The sequence below is a fragment of the Myxine glutinosa genome, chromosome 1, assembly GCF_964187855.1.
Source record: "Myxine glutinosa chromosome 1, kmMyxGlut1.1, whole genome shotgun sequence".
NCBI lineage: Eukaryota > Metazoa > Chordata > Myxini > Myxiniformes > Myxinidae > Myxine > Myxine glutinosa.
The window spans coordinates 278,195,557-278,220,045 of NC_136261.1; the positions used below are offsets into that span (position 1 = coordinate 278,195,557).

General features: G+C 44.6%; 1 protein-coding gene across 1 annotated transcript in view; it reads right to left on the reverse strand.

The window, feature by feature from the left end:
- The window catches only part of LOC137437759 (platelet-derived growth factor receptor alpha-like), a 70,828-nt gene that overhangs the window by 23,086 nt on the left and 23,253 nt on the right, over positions 1 to 24,489 (reverse strand). Inside the window, exons 8-11 of the mRNA XM_078771098.1 lie at positions 13,657 to 13,799; positions 11,353 to 11,456; positions 1,225 to 1,347; positions 1,016 to 1,127 (exon numbers count right to left, since the gene is read on the reverse strand). Of these exons, the coding sequence (XP_078627224.1) occupies positions 1,016 to 1,127; positions 1,225 to 1,347; positions 11,353 to 11,456; positions 13,657 to 13,799 (482 nt within the window). The remainder of the gene's footprint in view (positions 1 to 1,015; positions 1,128 to 1,224; positions 1,348 to 11,352; positions 11,457 to 13,656; positions 13,800 to 24,489) is intronic.

The following is a 24,489-nucleotide window of genomic DNA, read 5'->3' on the forward strand; positions in this document are numbered from 1 at the left end:
TGTGACCTTGGCGTTCTAGGGGTCTAAAGTGTCTTGAAGGCAAAAAGGGGTCTTGTGTGTATTAAGGGTTATTAAAGGTCTTATGTGGTCTTGGGGGTCTTCAGAATCTTGGAGATCTTAAGGATGTTGGGAGTTGTGGAGGACTTAAGGGTCTTGGGATATCGAAGGTCTTAAGGGTCGTAAGGTTTTTGGGGATTATTAAGGGTTTTTAAAGTCTTAAGGGTTTTGCGGTTATTAGGGGTCTTAAGGGATTGGGAGTTTTAGGGGGTCTCAAGGTTATTGGGGGTCGTTGGAGTCTTGAGGGTCTTTGGATCTTGGGGGTCTTAAATGGTCTTTAGGGTCTTAAGGATACCTAGTAAGGTACCCTGAATCCCTAAGGTACCTTAAGACTTAAGGGTACCTATCACGAACAGCTCGTTCAGAACAAAACAGTAATTGAAAGAGGTGACATGTTGAATACTAAACAAAGCTTCAAACATCACTAAAGGGGTCTTAAGGGTCAAAATGTTCTTAAGGGTCTTCTGCGGTATCAAGGGATTGAAAGGTATAGAGGGGTCTGTAACTCGCATGGACGCACACACGCACATCTCCTTTTATATACACACAAAGGTTGTTATGCCAGTGTGGCGTTAAATAATACATAGTATAAGTTCTAATGTGTACTTTGCAAAGGAAAAGGAGGTGATGATCAAATTCCACCATAATTATATACGTAATAAATAGATGTATCTCAAATTCCTTCAATAATCTACAGGTGCAGTATGTCTGTAATGGGTTTACATCACCAATGATGCAACCAGCAGACTTAATGTGTTACTGAATCCTAGTATGCATTTGCAAAATACGTAGATAATGCAATATTGTTTAAATTGTGAACATTCAAATAGCTAATAATTGGATAACCATTTTAATGCTGCCTCTGAAGGATTACTCCATGACGAGTCGTGATTATTTGATTCTGATATGAATTAAAAAAATAAGTGAGTGAAGACATTCTCCAGTTCCAATTTCTTACCCAGTGTGAAAATTTCCCAAAGCAAAACTCCATATGACCAAACATCACTCTGTGGTGTGTACAGACTATGGAAGATGCTCTCTGGTGCCATCCATTTCACTGGGAGGAAGGTCTGCAGAACATGGGCATGCCAAGTTAGCCGTACAGGATCTGCCAGTCATCTCAAGCTGTTGGGTTTGATGCTGGCAACGGTGATATCGCACACTCACAGTGCCCTTGGAAATGTAGTTTGCGTCAATGCTGAGATCCCTAGCCAGTCCAAAGTCACAAATCTTGACCATTCGCTCATTTCCCAGGAGCACATTCCTCGCAGCCAGGTCTCTGTGCACACACTGAAGGTGACGAAACACATCAGTATTGATATTTTATTATCTAAAGAGAAGATGTGTTAAGTAAAAGGCTTAGCTCAAAGAAACCTCTATACATATCATTCTTGTAAAGAAGATCCAAAACCTTGATCTTTTCTACCCCCGTTAATTCACCCCAGATCCACTTTTTTGAAATGCCGACTTCTTTCTTGGAAGTCCTTGCAGTGTCCATGTGTTTTATACTTCTCCCACCTCCCCCCACCCTTCCCATGCCTCCTTCCCCCAAGCCCTCTCCCTCCCACAGATCTCCCGATGTCCCTGCTCTCAAATGTTGTGTTTGGGTGCTTCCCCCTCTCTCCCCATCTTGTCTACCGCTCCCCTTATTATATGTTTTATGTGTCTGTTTGATTTTTGTGTGATTAATGTTCGCTCTTTCACGAGCCTCGATCTTGTATACAAAAAAAAAGAAAAAAGAAGAAGATGCCAACAGAAAAAAATAATAAAATAAAAGCCTACTGGTTGCGTGTTTAAACCATGGAAGGCTTGAGCTTAGACTATACCACCTATTTCTCATTTTTAAAAAACAGATGGAGATTCCGATACCGATAAGAATAATGTGCTGATGCCAGCCTTTCTGGATGGAACAATTTCTCCTTTGAGACAAATTAAAAATCAACTGGGATAAAAATGATTATGCCGAAGCTTCATTACAGGACTTGCAAATAGATTTGTGAAAGAAGCGCAATAAACGGAACCTATTTCAAATATGACCAGCTTAAAAAACTCGCATAATTAAGGTCTACAATATATGGTGTCCCTTAATTGAATACAAGGTAAGACAACTTTCCAGTTGAATATGGAACAGTAAGAGTCATAATAATAATAATAATAATAATAATAATAATAATAACTAGACAGCATCTGAAAATGCAAATCCCGTCCACATTCGCTTTGTATTCGGATTTCTTCTTCCGTATGCTAAACATGATAAAAACAGCGAACAAAAATACAAAAAAACTTGACGATTTCAGGCGACCTTGACCTTTTGACCTGAAAAGCAATAAGCTTCAGTGACCCAATGCAAACCCTGCTCAAATTTCAACTCAATCAGATGGAAATTGATGATTTTGTGACCTTTGACCTTTTGACTTTCTTAACAGAACACATGTTACACTCGAATTAGGTCATTGACATTGATATTTTATGCAACCTTGACCTTTGATCTTTTGTTCCAACAAAAACAATCTGCTTATAGATTTTGATTGAAACAATTCAGTGACCCAATATGCAAATTCTTAAAATCTCAGGTCACACACACAACAACATGCATTTTAAGGCCTTTCAACAACATGCATCTATCTATAATTCCAGTAATCTCTGTCTGTACGTTTGTACGTTTGTACGTTTGTCTGTCTGTGACCGCTGTTTCTCGACAACCACGGGTCCGATATACTTTTAACTTGCCAGGTATATTGCTGGGGACCCGAGGATGTGCCTTTTCAAGGTTTCATATTAATCGGACAATTACTTACCGAGCTATGTCCAAAAAACGATTCAACCAATCAGAGAGCAGCGAACGATCGCGTGTGCCGGCGTTGCGAATGGACCAAACCATTCCATGTAAATAGAGGGGGGGGTTCTGTGGTCGTTGCGAATGGACGAAACCATTTCATGTAAATAGAGGGGGGGGGGGATTGTCACTGTACTCGCAAGCCGTTCGCCGTTCGCTTTGGCGTTGCGAATGGACCAAACCATTTCATGTAAATAGAGGGGGGGGATATAATTTTAGATAGATATATAGTACGGGCATATATATAGTACGGGCATGCCCTAGTAATATCAATTGGATGAAAATGGACAATTTTATGAAACCTTTCACCTGTGACCTTTTGATCTAAAAAAAAAAAGCAATCGGCTTCTAGCTTTTCATTGATGAACCAATTAGGTGCCGCAATATGCAAATCCTTAAACTTTCAGGTCAATTGGTTGAAAATTGATGATTTTATGCAACCTTGACCTTTGACCTTTTGACCAAATTATTGATGTCTTCTTTTTAATTATTTTCTTGAATTATTTGTTTTTAAATTATTGTCTATTATTTAATTATTATTATTTTATTATTTTAATTATTTTTGTTATATTTTATATTATTATTATTATTTATTTATTATTTATATTATTTTTATTTATTTTATTATTATTTTATTATTTTATTATTATTATTTTTCTATTTTATTATTTAATAATAAATTATTGATTTGTCTTAAAAAAAATATTTATAAATTCTCATAATAAAGCTTTGTTGAAAATTTGATGACATAAATGGTAAAAAAAAGTTACGGCCCGGACAGACAGAACGACAGACGCACAGAAGTGATTGCATAGCCCCGTCCTCCGCAGGGTGGGATTGGGGTGTTAACCCCGGGGTCGTGACACTATTTATGGGACAACGTGTAATTATTTCTAACCAACTGGGTATTAAAACAGATTAACTGAAACGTAACTGTTGCTCAAATTCTGGAATATCTTTAAGACTAACTGTGTGTGTGTACTGATGTATATGAGACTCTTTTTCATATGGCATGACATTGCTGATCCTCTCAACCTGTGTCTCTGCGGTACGTAAATGTGCTGACATGAAGTTTGTCTTATCACTATTTATAATGTTTGCTTGAGCATTTCTATTTTTGATTACTTTTGGAACAATATGTAGTAACTCAGATTATATTTATTGAGAGCCAAATATAAATAACTAGCAGAAGTACCCGGCGTTGCCGGGCGGGGGAGGGGAGGGGAACGGGGGGAGGGGAAGGGAAGGGGAAGGGGAGGGGGTTGGGAGGGGGGACGAGGAGGGGGAGGGGGGACGAGGTGGGGGAGGGGGGACGAGGAGGGGGAGGGGGGCGAGGAGGGGGAGGGTGAGGGGAGTGGGGAAGGGGATGGGAGGGGGGAAGGGGAGGGGAGGGGGGGGGAAGGGGAGGGGAGGGGGGGGGAAGGGGAGGGGAGGGGGGGGGGGGGAAGGGGAGGGGAGGGGGGGGAAGGGGAGCAGTCAGAAGTGGAAGCTCTTTTATGGAGAATTTATATCTTAAAGGGGAGGGGAGGAGGAGGGGCAGGGGAGGGGGGAGGAGGAGGGTGAGGGGAAGGGAGGGGGAAAGGAGGAGGGAAGGGTGGGGAGAGGGGGAAGGGGAGCAGTCAGAAGTGGAAGCTCTTTTACGGAGAATTTATATCTTAAAGGGGAGGGGAGGAGGAGGGGCAGGGGAGGGGGGAGGAGAAGGGTGAGGGGGAAAGGAGGAGGGAAGGGTGGGGGGAGGGGGAAGGGGAGCTGTCAGAAGTGGAGGCTCTTTACAGAGAATTCATATCTTAAAGGGGAGGGGAGGAGGGGGAGGGGAGGAGCGAGGGGGGGGGGGGGGAAGAGGGGAGAGGCAGGAGAGGAAGGGGAGTGGCTCACGTTTCTGAGTGAATGTGGCTCACGTTTCGGAGTGAATGTGGCTCACGTTTCCGAGTTAAGTGTGATGCCGATCAGGAAGAAGAAGAAGCCATACTACCAAATTCGTACACTTCCGGAATTGTTTGATTTATGTGTATTCAAATGCCTGGTAATTGTTTTGTATTTATTTATGCGAATGTGTACTTGCATATATATAACTGTCATTAATTTAAAAAGGCTTCGGCACTATCGAGCGATTTTTTTTTTGTTTGTTTTTTTACTACAAAAAACGAACTTTTTATTTCCAAATTTTGTTTTTTTTGACTAAAACACTCCCAGGCACTCACTGATGAACCTCTGAAAGTTTGATGAAGATCCGTTCAGCCATGTCTGAATAAAACGCGGACACACACACACACACACACACACACACACACACACACACACACACACACACACACACACACACACACACAGACAACTCGCATTCATACACTTCCTCTTGGTGAGTGTGTAGCATATTATAGGCTACTAGCTGAGGTACCCGGCTTCACCCGGGTTGAATAAGAATAATACAAATATATGATGAAAAGAACATGTATATTTTAGAGCAATATCACAGTACATTTCCTACATGACGTTTTGTCAATTATCAATTTCTCAAAACCTCTTGGTATACAACATTTCTGGTTTTCTTACTTGGTGCCAAGACATAAAGATTGCTTGGTTTTCCAACCCTCGAGCAGCCCACGTACAGCTGGCCATGGGAAGTACCCGGCATTGCCGGGCGGGGCAAGGGAGGGGAGGAGGAAGGGGAGGGGAGGGGAACGGGGGGGGAGGGGAGGAGAGGGTAGGGAGGAAGAAAGGGAGGGGAGGGGAACGGGGGGGAGGGGAGGAGAGGATGGGGAGGGGAGAAGAGAAGAGGGGGGGAGGGGAGAAGAGGGGGGGAGGGGAGAAGAGGGGGGAGGGGAGAAGAGGGGGGAGGGGAGAAGAGGGGGGAGTGGGAGGGGGAGGAGGAGAGGGGAGAAGAGGGGAGGGGGGAGGGGGGGAGGTGATGGGGGAGGGGGGAGGTGAGGGGGGAGGGGGAGTGGAGGTGAGGGGGGAGGGGGAGTTGAGGGGAGGGGGAGTGGAGGGGGAGGGGGAGGGGGAGGGGAACGGGGGGGAGGGGAGGAGAGGGTGGGGAGGGGGAAAGAGGGGGGGAGGGGAGAAGAGGGGGAAAGAGGGGGGGAGGGGAGAAGAGGGGGGAGGGGAGAAGAGGAGGGAGGGGGAGGAGGAGAGGGGAGAAGAGGAGGGAGGAGGGGAGGGGAGGGGGAGGAGGGGAGGGGAGGGGGAGGAGGGGAGGTGAGGGGAAGGGGGAGGGGGGGAGGAGGAGGGGGAGGGGAGGGGAGGTGAGGGGGGAAGTGAGGAGGAGGGGAGGGGAGGGGGGAGGGGAGGGGGGGAGGGAGGGAGAGGGGAGGGGGGAGTGCAGGGGGGAGGGGGGGAGGGGAGGGGGGGAGTGGAGGGGGGAGGGGGAGGGGGAGGGGAGGGGAATGGGGGAGGGGGAGGGGGAGGGGAGTGGGAGGGGGGAGGGAGAGGGGGGAGGGGAGGGAGAGGGGGAGGGGTTGGGGGGAGGGGGAGGGGGAGTGGAGGGGGAGGGGGAGGGGGGAGTGGAGGGGGAGGGGGAGGGGGGAACGGCTAGCTTGGCAACCTGGCCTTTGCACTGATTTATGTTCATACGTGTGTATAATTGTGCTGTACTGTAAAAAAGCTGTACTTTTTTTTTTTTTTTTTTTTTTGTATACAAGATCGAGGCTCGTGAAAGAGCGAACATTAATCACACAGAAAGACAAACCGACACATAAAACATATAACATCGGGAGCGGTAGACAAGATGGGGAGAGAGAGGGAAGGACACAAACACAACATTTGAGAGCAGGGACCGAGAGACATGGAGACATCGAGAGATCTGAGAGAGGGCGAGGGCTTTGGGGGGGGGGGCATGGGAAGGGGGCGGTGGGAGAGGTATAAAACATATGGACACTGCCAGGACTTCCAGGAAAGAAGTTGGAATTTCAAACAAGGTGGATCTGGGGTGAATTAGCGGGGGTAGAAAAGATCAAGGTTTTGGATGGGGGAAGATAAGAGATGGTGGTGAACAGCTGTTTTAAAGACCTGGAGGGAGGAGTGGGATTGAAGGGAGTGAGGGAGTTTGTTCCAGAGGCGGGAGAAAAGAGGAATGAAAGAGTGAAGGTGAGCAGAGAGCCGAGATTTCGGCAGTTTAACCATCAGAGGGTTGCTGGCAGATCTTGTGCGACCTGTAGGAATATTTGGGGGACAGAGCACAGAGAGAGCTGGGGGTGCAAGGCCGGAGAGGAGTCGGTAGAAGACAGAAAGACCACCTACCTGCCTGCGGTGAGTGAGTGAAAGGCCCTCAGAGATAGCTTCATCGCGGGAGATTCCAATAATTCTGAAAGCTTTGGTTTCAACAGCGTGAAGCCGAGCTAGGTGTGAGGCAGGAGCACCGGCCCATAGGGGAGAACAGTATTCCATTGAGCTGCGGATGAAAGCCTTGTATGTGGTGAGGAGCTCAGGTGTGCCGAGGAAGGACTTCGCACGACGGAGGATGCCCAGTCGGCGACTGGCTTTGGAGGCCAGCTTGGAAATGTGGTTTTCCCAAGAAAGATCATGGCAGATAGTGAGACCCAAAATCTTGAGCGACAGAACTTCTTGGAGAGGATTGTTGAGAAAGTAGATGGGAGGGTTGTCCAGTCGATCTTTTCGGAGAGACATAGTAAGAGTGTGAGATTTGTCAGGATTGAAAGACATGTTCCACTTGTTTGACCAGTCTGTGATTTTGTCCAGGTCTTCAGAGAGTGAGGAGGCAGCAGACTGCCGATCTGAGGGAAGAGGAATGGAGCGGCAGAGAGTGGAGTCATCAGCAAAGAGATAGAGAGGATTTTCGAGAGAGTCAGAGAGATCATTGATGAAGACCAGAAAAAGCACGGGGCCCAGAACACTGCCTTGGGGAACTCCAGCCTGAACAGGAAGAGGAGATGAGAGAAACCCATTCAGGGCCACACGTTGACGACGACTAGAGAGGAAGTCCGCCAGCCATGCGTGGAGATTTCCATGGATACCAAAGGAGGAGAGTTTGGTGAGCAGAGCGGGGTGCCAGACCGTGTCGAAGGCACGTGATATGTCGAGGGAGACAGCTCTAATTTCCTGTTTGGCATTGAGGACCTCCATCCATTGTTGAGACAGCAGAAGCAGCATGTCCAGAGTAGAGTGACCTGGTCTGAAACCAAATTGATGATCAGAGATCAAGCCATTGGAGAAGAGGAAAGATTTCATATCCGAAGCAATGATGGATTCCATGACTTTGCTGATAATTGGGAGAAGGCTGATTGGTCTGTAGTTGCTAGGATCTGTTTTTGCACCTTTTTTGTGCAAAGCGGTGATGTTGGCTGATTTCCAAGCAGATGGCAGTTGACCTTGAGCAAAAGAGAGGGTGAAGAGAACAGAGAGAGGGTGAGATAGAGCAGCAGAGCAGGATTTTAGGACCCGTGGGCTGATGCCGTCGGGTCCAGTTGCAGAATCAGAGTCGAGGGTTGACAGAAACTTTTCCACCTTGTCAGGAGGAAAGGACACGGAGTCCAGGAGCAGCAGGGTACGACTGGGTATGGTGGGTACAGAGAGGGATGGGTTTGGGACACAAGATTTAGAGGCAAACACAGAGTTGAGGCATTCAGCTTTTTCACGTGCGGAGTCAGCTGTGTAGCCGTTTGAGGTAAGGGAGGGGATGGAGGGGGAACAAACACCAGAAACGGATTTGACCAGACGCCACCAGGATTTGGAAGATGGAGACAGATAAGAGAGTTCAGTCTTGAGAACGGAGAGATATTGTTTCCTGGCTCTCCTGAGGGTGGACACACACTTGTTTCGGGCTTTGTGAAAGGAAATGAGATTTCCTTCCGTTGGATTTGCTTTCCAGGAGACGAAGGCAAGTTGTTTCTGGGCAACAGCCTCACCACAAGATTCCGTGTACCATGGACGGGAGGAAGGGTATGACAACTGAAGACGAGATGGGATAAATCTGTGCATGAGAGAGAGCAATTTACTTTGGAAGAATTCCCAGGATGAGTTGATGTCAGAGGTGGTAGAGATGGGAGACCAGTCCAGATGATTGATGGCTGCTTGAAGACCGTGCCAGTTGGCCTGAGTGAAATGCCAGACTCGTCGACGCTGAGCAGGCTCCCTGAGGATGGTCAGAGAGATGTCCCCTTTAACAAGGACATGATCAGATGATCCGATCGGAGCAGAAGAAGAGCAGCAGACATTTTCAGGGAAGTTAGTCATAACCAAGTCCAGAAGAGAAGATGTTCCGTTGACTGAGATCCGGGTCGGGAAATTGACAGATTGTGTCAGTCCCAGTGAGTCGCAGAAGTCCTTTGCTGAGGAGCCATGGCTGGTGAGAGAGGTACCCACACCCAGCCAACTGGCATGATGACAGTTGAAATCACCACATATGAGGAAGAGAGAGTTGGGATGAGTAGATAGAAGTTGGTCCATATCATCAGACAGCGAGATGTAGATGGAGTCATCATTGTTTGGTGGACGGTACAACACACATATGAACAAGAGGTGGGAGCGAAGGGGAAGCCGTAGCCAGAGGTATTCCTGGGGGTGAGGTGGAGAGAGTGCAGTGCAGGGCGAGTGAGGAAGAGAGTTTTTGATAAAGATAGCAACCCCGCCTCCAGGACGAGGCTCAGGTCTATCATACCGGAGGAGGGAGTAGCCCGGGAGAGATACTATGGAATCAGAGACATCATAAAGGAGGAAAGTTTCTGTTAAGCAGATCACGTCTGGTTTGACAGAAGCAACCTGTATGGAGAGATCAGTTATGTTTGAACGAAGGCCCCGGATGTTTGAGGTCCATACCGTTAATGAAGAGGAAGGGGGAGCATCAGATGCAGAACAGGGGGGAGGAGGGGTAGGGTAAGATGTGGAAGAGGTGGAAGAGGTAGGGAGAGCTGTTGAAGGTGTGTCAGAGATTTCAGAATAGCTCGGAGAAAGGGAAGGATGGGGCGGACAAAAGGTTTGATGGTGATTGGGTGAGCCACAATGAGGTGTTATTTGAGGAGGGGGAAGAGCGAGGCAGAAGGTTGGGGGAGATGGAGGTGAGAGTTTGAAGGGGGAAGAAGCGGGGAGGACGCTTTGAGGAGGGGGAGTGAGAGGGGGGAAATTGAGAAGCAATGAGGGTGGGGAGATTTGAAGGGGAGGGTGAGGGGGGAGTTTGGGAGGGAAGGGACAAGGGGAGGGATTTGAAAGGGATGGGATATGGGGGAGATTTGGAGGGGAGGGGTGAGGCAGGAGTCTAGGAGGGGAGGGGCGAGGGGGCGTCTTGGCGGGGAGGGGTGAGGGGTGGTTTAGGAGGGAGGGGGCAAGGGGGGAGATTTGAAAGGGATGGGTGATGGGGAAGATTTGGAGGGGAGGGGTGATGGGGAAGATTTGGAGGGGAGGGGTTATGGGGAAGATTTGGAGGGGAGGGGTGAGATTGGATTTTTGAAAGTGTACGATTTATGGGAAACGAACATTTATTGCAAAATGAGTTTCTTGTGACCTTCGAGTTAAAAATACGTTTAAGGACGCTGGATGGAGGATGGAGTACAGGAGAGTTTAGGGAATGTAGAAAAAAGGCACTATAGGAGATGGATATTTTTTTTGGGATGAATTGATTTGGTGAGCAAGTCGAAAGCAGCCTTTTAAAGAAGAAGAAGAAAAAGGTGTTATAAAATATGACGGAATACATAACTTGAGGGGAAAGTGTAAACATTGAAGGTTAATGAGTGAAAACTATCTGGGGAAATGGGGGAGAAACACGTGGTCGAAGAACGAACGAACGAACGAATAAGAATGAATAAACGAATGAGAACGAGAAGGAAATGATTTTTTTTTTTTTTTTTTTTGAGTTGAGATTTACACAAGGAAGTAGGCTATGGGTGAAAAGACTGGGAATACAGAGAACGAAAGTTATTGGATCACAAACGACGGACCGCTGAGAGAAAAACAAAGCCTCAAGGTTGTACAGTCCACACTGTACAAGGCCTCAAGACACGACACGAATTAACACGATTTTCAATACAGGTATGAAAGATATGCACCGAAAAGTAAAAACTTACTTTAATAATAATTTTACTACACTCTTATGTTTTTTAATTCTCTTTCATGACTATTCACATTGCTTTACCTATTAATACGGTGTTATATATTATGTTGGTTTAGATCAATTTCTAGTGTGTTCCGGTTTGAGAATCATTTCACTTTGAGAAGAGCGTCGAGGAACGTAAGTCGCTCTCAAACCGAGAGTTGTCTGTACATTAACCATCGATGTCTCGACCTGCATGTGAAACACCGAGATGCAGTGAGTGCTCTGTCCAAGAGCCACACCTGAATGGCAGATTTTAGTCAGGTCTGCCACCTTTGAGATTGTCGCTATTTTAGACAGCTCATTGGCTAATCACCGATGGGGCATTCTGCCACCTCAAGGAGGAAAAAGGAAGTGCATTTCCAAGGCGAAGAATAGAAAATATCACAGTGGCATAAATAGAGTAAACCAAATAGTGTACATTATGGGATGCCAGAAACTCCATCCCTCGTGCGGCCTGGTAGCTGAAATGTCTGAGGTCCAGCAGAGACAATGGGCAGACTGGCATTTCCTCGTCTACATTCTCTGCAAAACAAAAATACACACACACACACACACACCGTTTTGAATTGGTAAGATGTTAAATTGGTATGAGACAAATAACCCAACAATTAACATTTAAAACTTTTGGGCTGATTGAGCAGAACTACTGATCATCATCAATCTTGTTAATGCTGTTATCTTTCTAATTTTTCAACAAGTTCCCCTATGGATAATCTACCTTTTGCCAAAATCGTTTCAGCTCTTCGATACGGTTTTCTGTTTAAAATGAGAGGAATGGTTTCATACGCTTGTGTTTTTCATAATTTCTTCCAATTCCATAACAAATATATTGTACTTTCAGCTGTGCTTTAAGTAGTTCGGCCTTGAGCTTATATTTATTACCCTCGCCAGAGGAGAGGGTATTGCATTTGAGTCCATTTGTCTGTTTGTTTGTCTGTTTGTTTGTTTGTCTGCACAGAATAAATATGATTTTCTCTGCAACTGTTGGCCCAATTGACAGGAAATTTTCACCATAGGTGCAACTCCACCTGTAGAAAATTTTAATGATAATTATGACGTCATAGGTCACGTGGTTCGGCTGCCATCTTGGAAAAACCCCAAAAAATTGCACCTCTATATCTCCGAAAGCGCCGAATAGAAAAAATTGAGAGGGGTGCATAGGGAGATTCCTCAACTCTGGCGGAGAGTGGAGTTCCGAACGAGGAGGTGGACGAGCTGAAGAGGGTGCTGGATCTACATGGGAGCCAGAATCAGCAGATCAGCAATTACGCAGTCCATAACTAAAATAGCTCAACCAGTTATTTTACCCATTTACGCATTCCGTAGCCCAGGGAAGCAAAGGACACGATCGTCCTTGCATGGTGAGGTAGAGGACAGACCAACCTCTCTCTCTCTCTCTCTCTCGCTCTCTCTCTCGCTCTCTCTCTCTCTCTCTCTCCTCTCTCTCCTCTCTCTCTCTCTCTCTCTCGCTCTCTCTATCTCTCTTAAACTCTGCCGGTGTGATTCTGAATTGGCGCCAATATTGTATTCGTAAGATTGTACTACGGGGGTCGGGGATAATTAGATGAGTTAACTCTCAACTGTGACCTTTGCCTCCTGTACATTGCCGCACCTACACAAATCCTCCCCATTGCATGTCTTATGTCCTTCCCTGCTGTACATACAATAAAACCCATTGCTTTGAATGTTCACATACTTTTCCTCACATCCTTCTTGTAAATAAACCCCTTACATTTGTTTTTCCGATCTGTCTGTGCATGTCATTTCCTTCATTGATCTAGCATAGCCCATACAAGTGATTAGCCAGGACATTCCAGTTCCCACAAATTGGCTCCAGATCTATATCCGGTGTGCACTGGAAGTTCCGCTTGGCTGCATATGATTAAAACCTAAGATAAGATTGGTGCACATGGAGGGCGCGAAACCCAGTTCGAAAGCCACGTTGTCCCCAGGTAAATGGTAATTAGACGGAGGACATTGGGGGATCTGGTAAACTAATTGGTGTTCGCGGTTGATTAATCAACCCACCAGGTCATGGAGTTATCTGCGCTTGGTGGCCTTAGGTCCGGTAGTCTGGGAGGAACCGAGGCACCCCCTCGTAGTAGACCCCAAAACCCGTGGCTGTAACAATATATACCCTGCATAAATATTTTCTATTTTAATCACGATAAACGAGGGATGTTTTGGTATTTGTCAATATAAAGACAATCTCGCATAAATATCTTGTGTTTGGTATATTAGATTGCTATCAATGAAGAATACTTACATATTTGTAAATCCCTCAGGAATACAAAACGTGTGAAAAGTATGTCATGAATAAATGAAAAGTTAATCAAGGAAGCTATCCATGTTAATATTTCTGTCCAAAAAATGCGTGAATTATTCTACAAACAAAAGTTTTATTCTTTAAGCCTGAAACTGAGTAGTCAATGGCATTTTGCTTTTTACTTCTTCATCGGGATCCTTTCACATGGATGGATAGCCAGGATAACTACCGATGACATGCTTAACATCTGCCCTGCCTAGTTATGGCTGTTGACGACTATTGCAGAAAGGAAGAGCAATAAATGAAGATCCCACATCACTGATGATACAGAAATTATTATGGCACAGCGATGGAGGTGAAAAAGTACAATTTGGAAAACATTGATTGGACAATACAATATAATGATTCGTTTCGTAAATAATTTGCAGTAATAATTATGAGTACCATATATGGTACCTGGAGAGGATAAGGAGGAAAGGTAACTGCCTTCAAGATCAGCATAAATCATATGCCCTGGACTGCTTGTCATTGTGATATATTGGCTTCCATTTTGTTCGTTCATCTCCATGTATCCGGTGCGACCAGAGGATGCTGTAGCCCTGTGGGGAGGAAGTCGTGATGTGAAGAATAAACACGAGTTAACTTGCCGATCTCAATATAATTGGACTACTCATTTGCAAAGCATTTTTTCAAATCCACTGGAAGTAGTGCCGCTATAATCTTGTGAAGTTCCGAAAGCTATGCTTGAACAAAATTAGTACAGCTGGTGGTTGGTCAAAGGTGGAGTACAATTTCGGTCCAGACCTAAATGCTTAAGCCGGGTTTAAACTTGGTATTCAGTTTTAAACCTGTTCTTCAAATGTGTATTAAAGTTAAGTTAGACTTCATTATAGCTTGTTATATGTAATATCTAGGCTAATGGAAGAGTGACGTGAGAGAGGGTAAAAGGGCAACGTACTGAGAATAGGGCAGTGGGGCCACAGTTTGACAAAACCAGGAGGGAAATGATCAAACAGCAAAAGAGAATCGAGAAGAGGGGAGAAAAACACCATTAACCGACAAGTAAGAGGGTTTGGTTAGGTAGGGTTAATGGGAGTAGAAACTATCACGGGTATATACAAGTAAAAATTTGAGAATTTGTGCTTATATAAAATGTTGGAAGCATTTCGTGTTAAAAGTGGTTAAACAAGTTTTTTAGGATAATTCGAGGGTGCTGAATTCAAAAATGCTGTTTAACCGGTTCAATTTTGGAGTCTTAACCTTCAAATTGTAAAAAATAAAATGCCCGCCATTTTCAGCATATTTTTTGCCATAACTTGAATTTTAAGCAACATAGAAGGCTCAAAATAGTGGCAATACCCATGTTTGTGATACTGAGGATTCCAAATTTACTGTTACCTAAGTTGTTACTAGTTTGGTTTCGCCGCCATGTTGAATTCCAAGATGGCCGCCATATTGATCATCAAGATGGCCACAATGTTGGATTTAAATACAAAGAAACAAATTGAAATATAGTACGCCTGGAGTCTTTTGCAAAGTGTGCTTTGGACTATTTTGAAAAGCGAGTAAAATGAGACAATGAAGGAATTGTGGTCTTGTGGTTGAGTTACATACACCTTCGCATTCATGTGACCCCAGAGGAAAAGGTCACATGGGGTCAGGTCCGGTAACCGTGGAGGCCATTCGATCGCGTGATTCATAGCCACCCTTTCATGGAAGAGCTCTCCGCCAGTATGTTATCTGGGTTATTGACATGTATATTGATTATACATGTATTGTATACCTGTGATTGTAAACACTATTAACGCCCTCTTGCGGGCATTACTGATATGTGACTCGGTCACGGGAATAAACTACATGTTAACACCGCATTAACGAAGCGAAGCACCACTGAGGCACCTTTGCATAGGTGCCCAGTCTTGCTAAAATCCTTTGATGCCCATACTTCACCCCCTTACTTTGATGCCACCCATGGATGTCAAATTGTGAAGTTTGAGGTGAGAAGTGGTTCAGAAATGAACATGATAAGTGAGTCGATGGCTGAGGTGTTGGTTTTGGATATCGTGGTAGACGAATATGGACATGATGATTATTTTCTGAAAATAAGAAATGAGTAATTTAAAACGTTAATTGTAATTTGTTTTCTTTTTCATTACAGGTAGTGCGATAACTCCCTCACCATGGATGCATTACTTAGCCTTAAAAGACCAGTCCCAGTTTCGCTCAACCTGTGCATAATATGCCAAGATATAAAGACAAACAATAAACTGTTTGCTGCCACAGAAAAAGGCCTCAACACATTATCAAATGTTACCCACGAGCGACAAAAGTTACGACATGTCAAGTACAAGGATGCAGTTGACAGACTCTCAGAAGCCCTGAAACACGACTCTAAAAAACAACTAGTTTGGCATAAATCATGCTATGCTATGTATACAAACAAAACGAAACTAGATAACCTCAAGGCGGACTCATTGGCAGAGAGTAGCCCGTCCTCTAGTTCATCAGCATCAAGAACAGAAACCCAACCTTCCTCATATCGTCGTAGTAGCTCACCGCCCATTAATTGGGAATTATGCATGTTCTGCCAAGAGGACAAGGCCAAGCAGAAGTTGACTTCAGTCACCACCTTCAAGAAGAGCACTGAAATATTGGAAGCTTCTGAGTTTGAAAAAAAAATGCGAGTGCGTGTTGCTGGTGTTAGTGACCTAATTGCCGCAGAAGGAAAGTACCATCTCTCCTGCTATGTGCAGTTCACCAGAAAGACAACCCAAACTAAACAGGATTCTCGACATGCTGATATTGCAATGCTGTGGCTTTGCGATGATCTCAAGTATTCTGCTGAGCACGGTCATGTATTAGAGCTAAAAGAAGTGTGGAACCGGTATTGTACAATTGCTGAAGAATCCAACGTAGATATTCCAGTGTCATTTACCAGCAGAATGAGCACCTTCACGGATAAATTGGCAGATAAGATTGGTGAATTCTATGAGATACTTGTACTTCGTGATAACGAAGCAGGTGAGCGACGCAGTGTCTTTGTTCCACTGAAGTTTGCCCACATACCCATTTCAAAGATAACACGCGAAGAGGATGACGACACCATAGTCACAATCCCCACCTATAAACCACAGGAAGAAGATGAATTGCTCTCTATGGTACATGTTGCTCTGAAACTAAGAGGTGATATTCTTTCACAACCAGCACATGAAGGAGTGGACGTCAGTGAGCAGGCAGCAATAGAATGCGTACCCGATAGCTTGTATATGTTCCTTAAAATGATGCTGGGCGGCTAGCGTCTACTAGAGCAAGATATTGATGAGGATTATGATGAAAGCAAAGAGGAGTCAGTAAGACGATTCCGCATCCTCAGTATTGCACAAGATTTGATTTACACAGCTAGTGGTGACAAGCACTTGACTCCAAAACACATCGGATTAGGCAGTGCCCTGCACCAAGCAACTCGCTCAAAGGAACTAGTGCAGATGTTTCACAATGCTGGACATGTTATAAGCTACACAGACGTACGTCGATTAGACACAGCCTTAGCAGAGAGTACGCTGCAAGGAATGGATGAAAGTGGGGCTGTCTTACCACCCAATTTAGTGAAAGATCGTTTCGTTTTTTTCTCTGCTGACAATATTGATATTAACGAAAACACGCTTGATGGGAAAAACTCCTTCCATGCCACACAATTTGCTGCTTGGCAGAGAGGACCACCTGCTGGCAGTCTCCTAGATGGTATCAAACTCTCAAAAAATACTACATTGAGTATTCCTGATGCCATGAATGATATCTTACCTGTACATGCCAACTCTAAGAGTATTACTCAACCTCCTTTCAGAGCTGCTACTAAACAGGAGTGGTTTGACATTCCCCTTGAAGAGTCACCTTCAGCGTTGAAAGCACAGGCAACAGATAATGCGTTCATGATGACAAGACAATCAACTTCTCCAAAGCCGTCATGGACTGCATTCAACCAGGAACACAGTGATGTTAATCCTGAAATGACTACTGTAGGGTATCTGCCAATCATTCAAGCCCCAGCGCATGACATTAATACTTTGAACACTGTTGTTCGAAGAGCGCTACACATCACACAAGCCCTCAACCAGAAACATATTGTCCTAACTGTCGATGAAGCCCTCTTTCCAAAGCTAATGGAGCTAAAGTGGTCCGTTCCAGAATACAATGATATCCTCATACCACGCCTTGGTGGACTGCATACATCCATGAACTTCCTTCGAGTAATTGGACAACACATGCAAGATTGTGGTCTAATTGATGTGTGGACCGAAACTGACATTCTTGGAGCCAATGCAGCACAACATGTAATGGCGGGCAAAGCATATGCACGTGCCGTTAGAGTCCACAAGATCACATTACAGGCCTTGTGGCAGTTACTTCTTCCCCAACTCTAGTTACTTAGACGAGCATGATAAAGAGTTGAAGGAACAACTGCAGAGCACTTTGCAATCCAACGACTATGATTTTGCAGAGCTGCTGGATACATTCTCTACAGAGGACTTCCGTAATCACATTGATACCTTTAGTCACAAACTACAGGAAGACAATCCAAATTCTCAGTTCTGGTGGCAATATATGGACATGGTAAGCATTCTTTTGCTTTTCATCAGAGCACAGCATGATGGTGTCTGGGACCTCCACATGTATGCCTTCAGGAGGATGCTACCTTTCTTCTTTAGGTATGACCACACTCATTATGCTAGATGGGGAACCATTTACCTGGCAGAAATGAACTGCCTTCCACCAGAAGTCCTTCAGGAATTCCAGGCAGGAAATTTTGTTGTAAAGGAGTCCGGCCGGAAATTCAATCAAGTATCACCTGATCATAGCCAAGAATGGCTGAATGGCACTGGAAAGAAGAGCGGTGGCATTGTGGGCATCACAAGAAGTATCTCTGCATTAGGCAGATGGGCACTATCATATAACTTGAGAACTTGCATATCGAGTAAAACTAGACAAATGCTGATGATCGAAGGGGAGGAAAGTGAGTATGTGTAGTGAGCTTACACCTTCCAGGAAAGGGCGTGACAACCTTGATGAGGAGAAAGTCGTCTCAGCTTTCTGACGATTCGATGTATTCAGCGAGGGAATGTCATCTTCTGTACTGCAGAATATTGCTACCAAGGATTTGGCATCGGAGAGCATTCAACATTCTTTGCTTAATGCAGAAAAACTTGGACAGGTGCAGCTGGATGAGTTTGTTGATCAGCGCCTTCTTCAGCCTCCTGATGGCACATGTCATATCAATTTCAATGCCGCTTTACATAGGAACAAAGCACAGACTTTCTCGTCTCTGTATGCTGTAGACTGCAAAGAAAGCAAAGGCAAAGAAACGACCATCAAGGCAGATAGAAACATTCTACAGCGACTTGTGACAGCTTCCAAAACAGGGCGTGTGATAAACCTGGACCTGATTCTGCAGCATGAGCTTATGCCTGTGCCAATTTCACTTGCTGCCATGAATGGGAGTCTACATACAGGCAGTAGCGGTAAATCTCGACTGGCAAATGAGTTGATTCAAGATGTCTCAACCCCAGAACAAGTGACATTAACTGGAAGTACTTGCTTAGTAATTGATGGTCAAGCACTGGTGATGGCTCTTGGAAAGCCCAGTGGAATAACCACATTTGGTGAATATGCAGATGCGTTTGTGAATTCAGTGTTTGCCATGGGGAAAAAATTTGAGAGAGTTGACGTAACTTTCGACCGATACCAGCAGGATTCCATCAAGACTGGAACCAGAATGAAACGTACCCGGGCCTCTCGACCAATACGTCGGGTAATAGAAAACCAAAACGTTCCTCTACCAGACAAATGGACCAACTTTCTCTCACTTGGAGAGAATAAGGCAAATCTAGCGGAGTTTCTTTCTCAGCAGCTCATGACAAATGCGGTGTCTATTGCACCCACAACACTTGTAGTAGTGGCTGGAGGATTTGCACAGATCACAGACGTGAAATCTTCAGATCCAGAGATGGACACATCATCCCTACAGGCCAACCATGAGGAGGCGGACACACGACTTGTTCTTCATTGCGTCGACACAAATGCTGAAACAGTGGTGGTTTTAGTGCGTGACACTGACGTGCTGGTCGTGTTAGCTGCTCATTTTGATAAGATGCCATGCACTCAGCTGTGGATGAAGGCAGGAACTCTTAAGAAGCCAAAATACATTCCCATCCACAAACTCCACCAGAAACTGCCACCTTGCCAAGTGGAAGCGTTGCTGCCATTCCATGCAATTACTAGTTGTGACAGTGTGTCACAGCTTGCTGGCCACAGCAAAAATACAGCCTGGAAGGTGTTTCAAACACACAGCCAATTGTTGACAGATCTAGGCACAGAAGATATCACTGAAGAAGTAATCAACGATGCAGAAAAGTTCATATGCCGTCTTTACAAGGTACCCGATGATGTGGACAGATGCGACAAGACACGTGTAATACTCTTCTCTAAGGGTTGTCCACAGGAGACTCTGCCACCAACATCAGATGCAGTGAGACTACACTTAAGGCGCGCACATTACCAGGCTTTTATTTGGAAGCGCGCAACCATCGCTACTCCAGTACTCCCCCAAGTAACAGACATGGGATGGACATACATCGATGGGAACTTGGTGCCGAAGTTGATGACGCTATCTCCAATTCCTAAGGCGTGTCGCGAGATACTAACATGCGGATGTACCAAAGGATGTATAAATGGCCGTTGCAGCTGCAGAAAAGCTGGGCTAACATGCACAGGAGGATGTGCATGTGCATACAACAGACAACTAGAATGCAGAAACAGAACAGACTAAGATAGACAGGTAAACATTTGAGAATGCCAATATTGAGCTATACGGTATTTATAAAGTATAATTACTAAAAGGCAGCCATTTTGGAACTTTACCCCTTTTTTAAATGCACTTTAGAAATGATTTAATATCATTTTTTTTGTTCTAAAGAAATTAAAATCGCATTTGACCAGTGAAAGTGATGTACATAAAAAAATACACCCCAGAAATTACCAAAAATATGGCGGCCATCTTGGAATTCAACATGGCGGCGAAACCAAACTAGTTACAACTTAGGTAACAGTAAATTTGGAATCCTCAGTATCACAAACATGGGTATTGCCACTATTTTGAGCCTTCTATGTTGCTTAAAATTCAAGTTATGGCAAAAAATATGCTGAAAATGGTGAGCATTTTGTTTTTTACAATTTGAAGGTTAAGACTCCAAAATTGAACCGGTTAAACAGCATTTTTGAATTCAGCACCCTCGAATTATCCTAAAAAACCTGTTTAATCACTTTTAACACAAAATGCCTACACTATTCGAAAATTCTCAAATTTTTACTTGTCTAGGTAAGGATGGGGATGACATGAGATGGTGGTGAAGCATGGATAGCCCAGCGGCATAGTAAAAAGTACGAAACCAATTGTTCAAATTGTTCTAAAAGCACCAAAATTGGCACACATGTAGATTAATACATTCTGAACAATTTTGGATATGGAGGCATTCAAGATTCTCTTTTCATTTTTTTTTCTTTTCTTTTTTTTCCTTTTTTTTTTCTTTTTTTTCTCTTTTTTTTTTCTTTCTCTTTTCATTCATTCAAGATTCATTCAAAATGCACTCTTCCAATGTTTCATGCCATCACAGGGTGTGATACTGTGTCAGCCTTCGTCGGACATGGGAAGAAATCTGCCTGGGCAACATGGAACACGCTGCCAGAACTCACTGATGCCCTGCTGAGTCTGGCAAATGCACCCACAAGCATCCAAGAGGATACAATGCATGTCATCGAGAGGTTTGTATCTGTTAAACTAAATATCTGTTAAATATCTGTTATTTAACAGATATTTAAATTTAACAGATAACAGATATTTTGTATCTAAATATCTGTTAAACACTTATTGATGTTAATTCTGATGTAAAAAAAAGGAATTTTGGCCCATCTAGCACCATACTAACGACACATAATGACGTCTATGTAATGACGCTAATGGTAAATGGCGGCCATTTTGAACAATGGCCGCCATATCTTCCACAGGGCTAATCTTGAATGCCTCCATATCCAAAAATGTTTAGAATATATTAATCTACATGTGTGCCAATTTTGGTGCTTTTAGAACAATTTGAACAATTGGTCTGCTATGCCGCAGGACTAGGAGTGAAGATGTTATTGAATAACCTTTGGAAAGCAGTTCCACAAACGAGAGCAAAGAGGAGCAAAAACATCACATGGCCAGTAAACCTGGATTTTGGGAGTTTAACGAGGAGGGGTTACTGGAAGAACACATGCATCCTGGAATATTAGGTTCGAAGGGAAAATCGAGCAAAGGGAGCTGGAATGGAGGAGATGCTATAAATAAAAAAAACTGAGGCCACCGACCTGTCTGTGATGTGAGAACAACGGACCTTGTGGTTCTCTCTATAATCGCAGGGGAGGCCAATAATGTTGAGAGCTTTACATTCCACAGACTCCAGGAGAGACAGGTTGGAACGATGGGGAATGTCCAGTCTGTAGCTAGATTTAGAGGCCAGCCAAGAAAGGTACAAGCTTATAGTCTACACAAGTGCCCACATCCCATGGCAAGAACAATGCCCAGCACTGCACCTCAGACTAAAAATAGTGAAACCAAGGAAGGTCTTCATGGGGTGTATGGTGATATGTGCCAGCTGGTAAAATCTCCTCCTCGTAGGTTTTCCTTTTTGTATGTGGTAGCCTTCATTAAGGCTATCGAAGTCCATCTCCCCAGAGCAATCTGGTTTTATCGCACCAGAAACTAGCCTGTCACACCTCGGCCATTTATTGAAACAGGTTTGGCACAATAAGTCAGGCATTAGGAGTTGGGCTACAAGAGGCTTTTTGATGCTGACTATAAAATGGTACTTTCTAGGGGTGAGGGGCTCATCTGTCAACCATGTCCCAGTTATTCATGTAATTTTAACCGTTTGGACCTTTCGTCAGCCCAGGAGAGGCCACAGCTGATGGTGATGTCGAGAAGTCCAAGATACTGAACCTCTTCCTGTGGCTGACCATGGAATTAGAGAGATGGGTTTATTGTCCCCCATCGCACCGCGGAGCAAAAGGGGGACTATGGTTTTCCCCTCCGTCCGTGCGTGCATGCGTACATGCGTGCGTGCGTAAGCGAAGGACCGAATTCTAATTTGGTGTGTGGGTGTAACCCACGTCAAAATCCAAGATGGCCGCCGCCATGTATGTCTGACGCCATGTATGTCTGAATCTTGTGAGCGGAATATCTTGAAAAATAAGCGAAGTACCAACTTCTAATCTGGTGTGTGGGTGTATCTAGGCACAAGGAAGAACGCTATTGAAAATTGGGTCGCCACGTCAAAATCCAAGATGGCCGCCGCCATGTATGTCTGAACCTTGTGAGCGGAATATCTTGGAAAATAAGCGAAGTACCAACTTCTAATCTGGTGTGTGGGTGTATCTATGCATAAGGGAGAAAGCTATTGAAAATTGGGTCACCACGTCAAAATCCAAGATGGCCGCCGCCATGTATGTCTGAACCTTGTGAGCGAAATATCTTGAAAAATAAGCGAAGTACCAACTTCTAATCTGGTGTGTGGGTGTATCTAGGCATAACGACGAACGCTATTGAAAATTGGGTCGCCACGTCAAAATCCAAGATGGCCACCACCATACATATGTCTGAACCTTGTGAGCGAAATATCTTAAAATAAACGAACTACTAACTTCTAATCTGGTGTGTGAGTGTATCTACGCATAAGGGAGAACTCTATTGAAAATTGGGTCGCCACGTCAAAATCCAAGATGGCCGCCTTGCGTCTTCCACTTTGTCAACTCACTTCACTTCACCGACGGGGGACCAAGGCGTAACGCTTGTTTAATGATCCTTCTGGAATGACAGGATAAGATTGTGAGATTAGCCAGGATTGAATGACATATTCCATTTGTCAAACCAGCACCGAATCAATTCTACATCCTCAGTGAGTGATGCAGCTGCGATCAGTGTGATTGGGTACTGTTTGATACAATGTGGAATCATCTGCAAAAAGAAAGAGACTATTTTCCAGATCATTGAAGAAGTCGTTTATGTGGATGAGGAACAAGTGTGGGTCCAAAATACTTTTTGGGGCATTTCAAACTCCACTCAGAGAAAGGAGAGGGTTCCATTAAAAGCAATGCATTCCCAGCTAAGACAACACCATTGGGCCAACGTTGGCCCAACGGTGTTGTGTTAGCTGGGATCCATGTGCAAGTGGAGGAAGTCAGAAATTCAGGTATAAAGATCACTTTGAATGTCACAGGCAGTGATCTTGGCAAGCAGAGCAGGGTTTCAGACATTGCCAAATACCTGAGGTATGTCCAGGGAGATGGTTTTGTACTATTGTTTGAGATTTAGGGCCTATGGCCATTGCTGAGTGAGAAGTAACACACTGTCCATAGTTCGGTGACCGGGATCGAATGGAAACTGGTCGTTAGTGATCAACCTGTTTAAAAAAGAGGAAAGACTTGATGTCAACAACGTCAATGGATTTCAATGACTTTGTTTGTAAATGTAAGTAAGCTTACTAATCTGTATTTGAGAGAATCAGCTTTGGCACCCGACTTGTGAATGGAAGTGATGGACTTATAGGCAGATTGGAGGTGACCATTAGAGAAAGGTGGATTGAAGAGAACAGACAAAAGAGAAGCAATAGCAACAGAGCAGGATTTGACAGTATGGCCATTGATTCCATCTAGGCCTGTCACCAATGAAGAGTCAAGGCTGGACAACACTATCTCTCCCTTCTCGGATGTGAAATAATAAGAGTCAAGGAGGCAGTGAGTGTGAGGGAGTAGGGTGGTGACCTCGCAGGATGAGTTTGGTGTATTGGAGTTGGAGGGAAACACTATATTGAGATATTTCGCTCTGTCTCGAGCAGATTCTGAGGTGGAAGGAAATGGAAGGGAAGCATACACCAGAGACAAATTTGACAAAGTGCCACAAGGACTTTGAGGAAGAAGACTGGTTGGAGAGTTCTGTATTGAGATTAGCAAGATAATGTTTCCGAGCTTGCCTCTTGAGAGCAAGATGGACACAACTTATTGAGTGACCTAAAGTTGCCCTCAGTCGTGTGAGTCCTCCAGGTTGAGAAAGCTGCCAGACCGCAACATTCTTGCGACAGGATTCAGTGAACATGACCATTAGGATGGACATATCGGATAGCTGTAGGTGGGATCAAGGATGATCAAAGGAAATTGGATGCACCCGAGCTCAATTTGGAGTGTCATAGCAAAGGGGTTGAA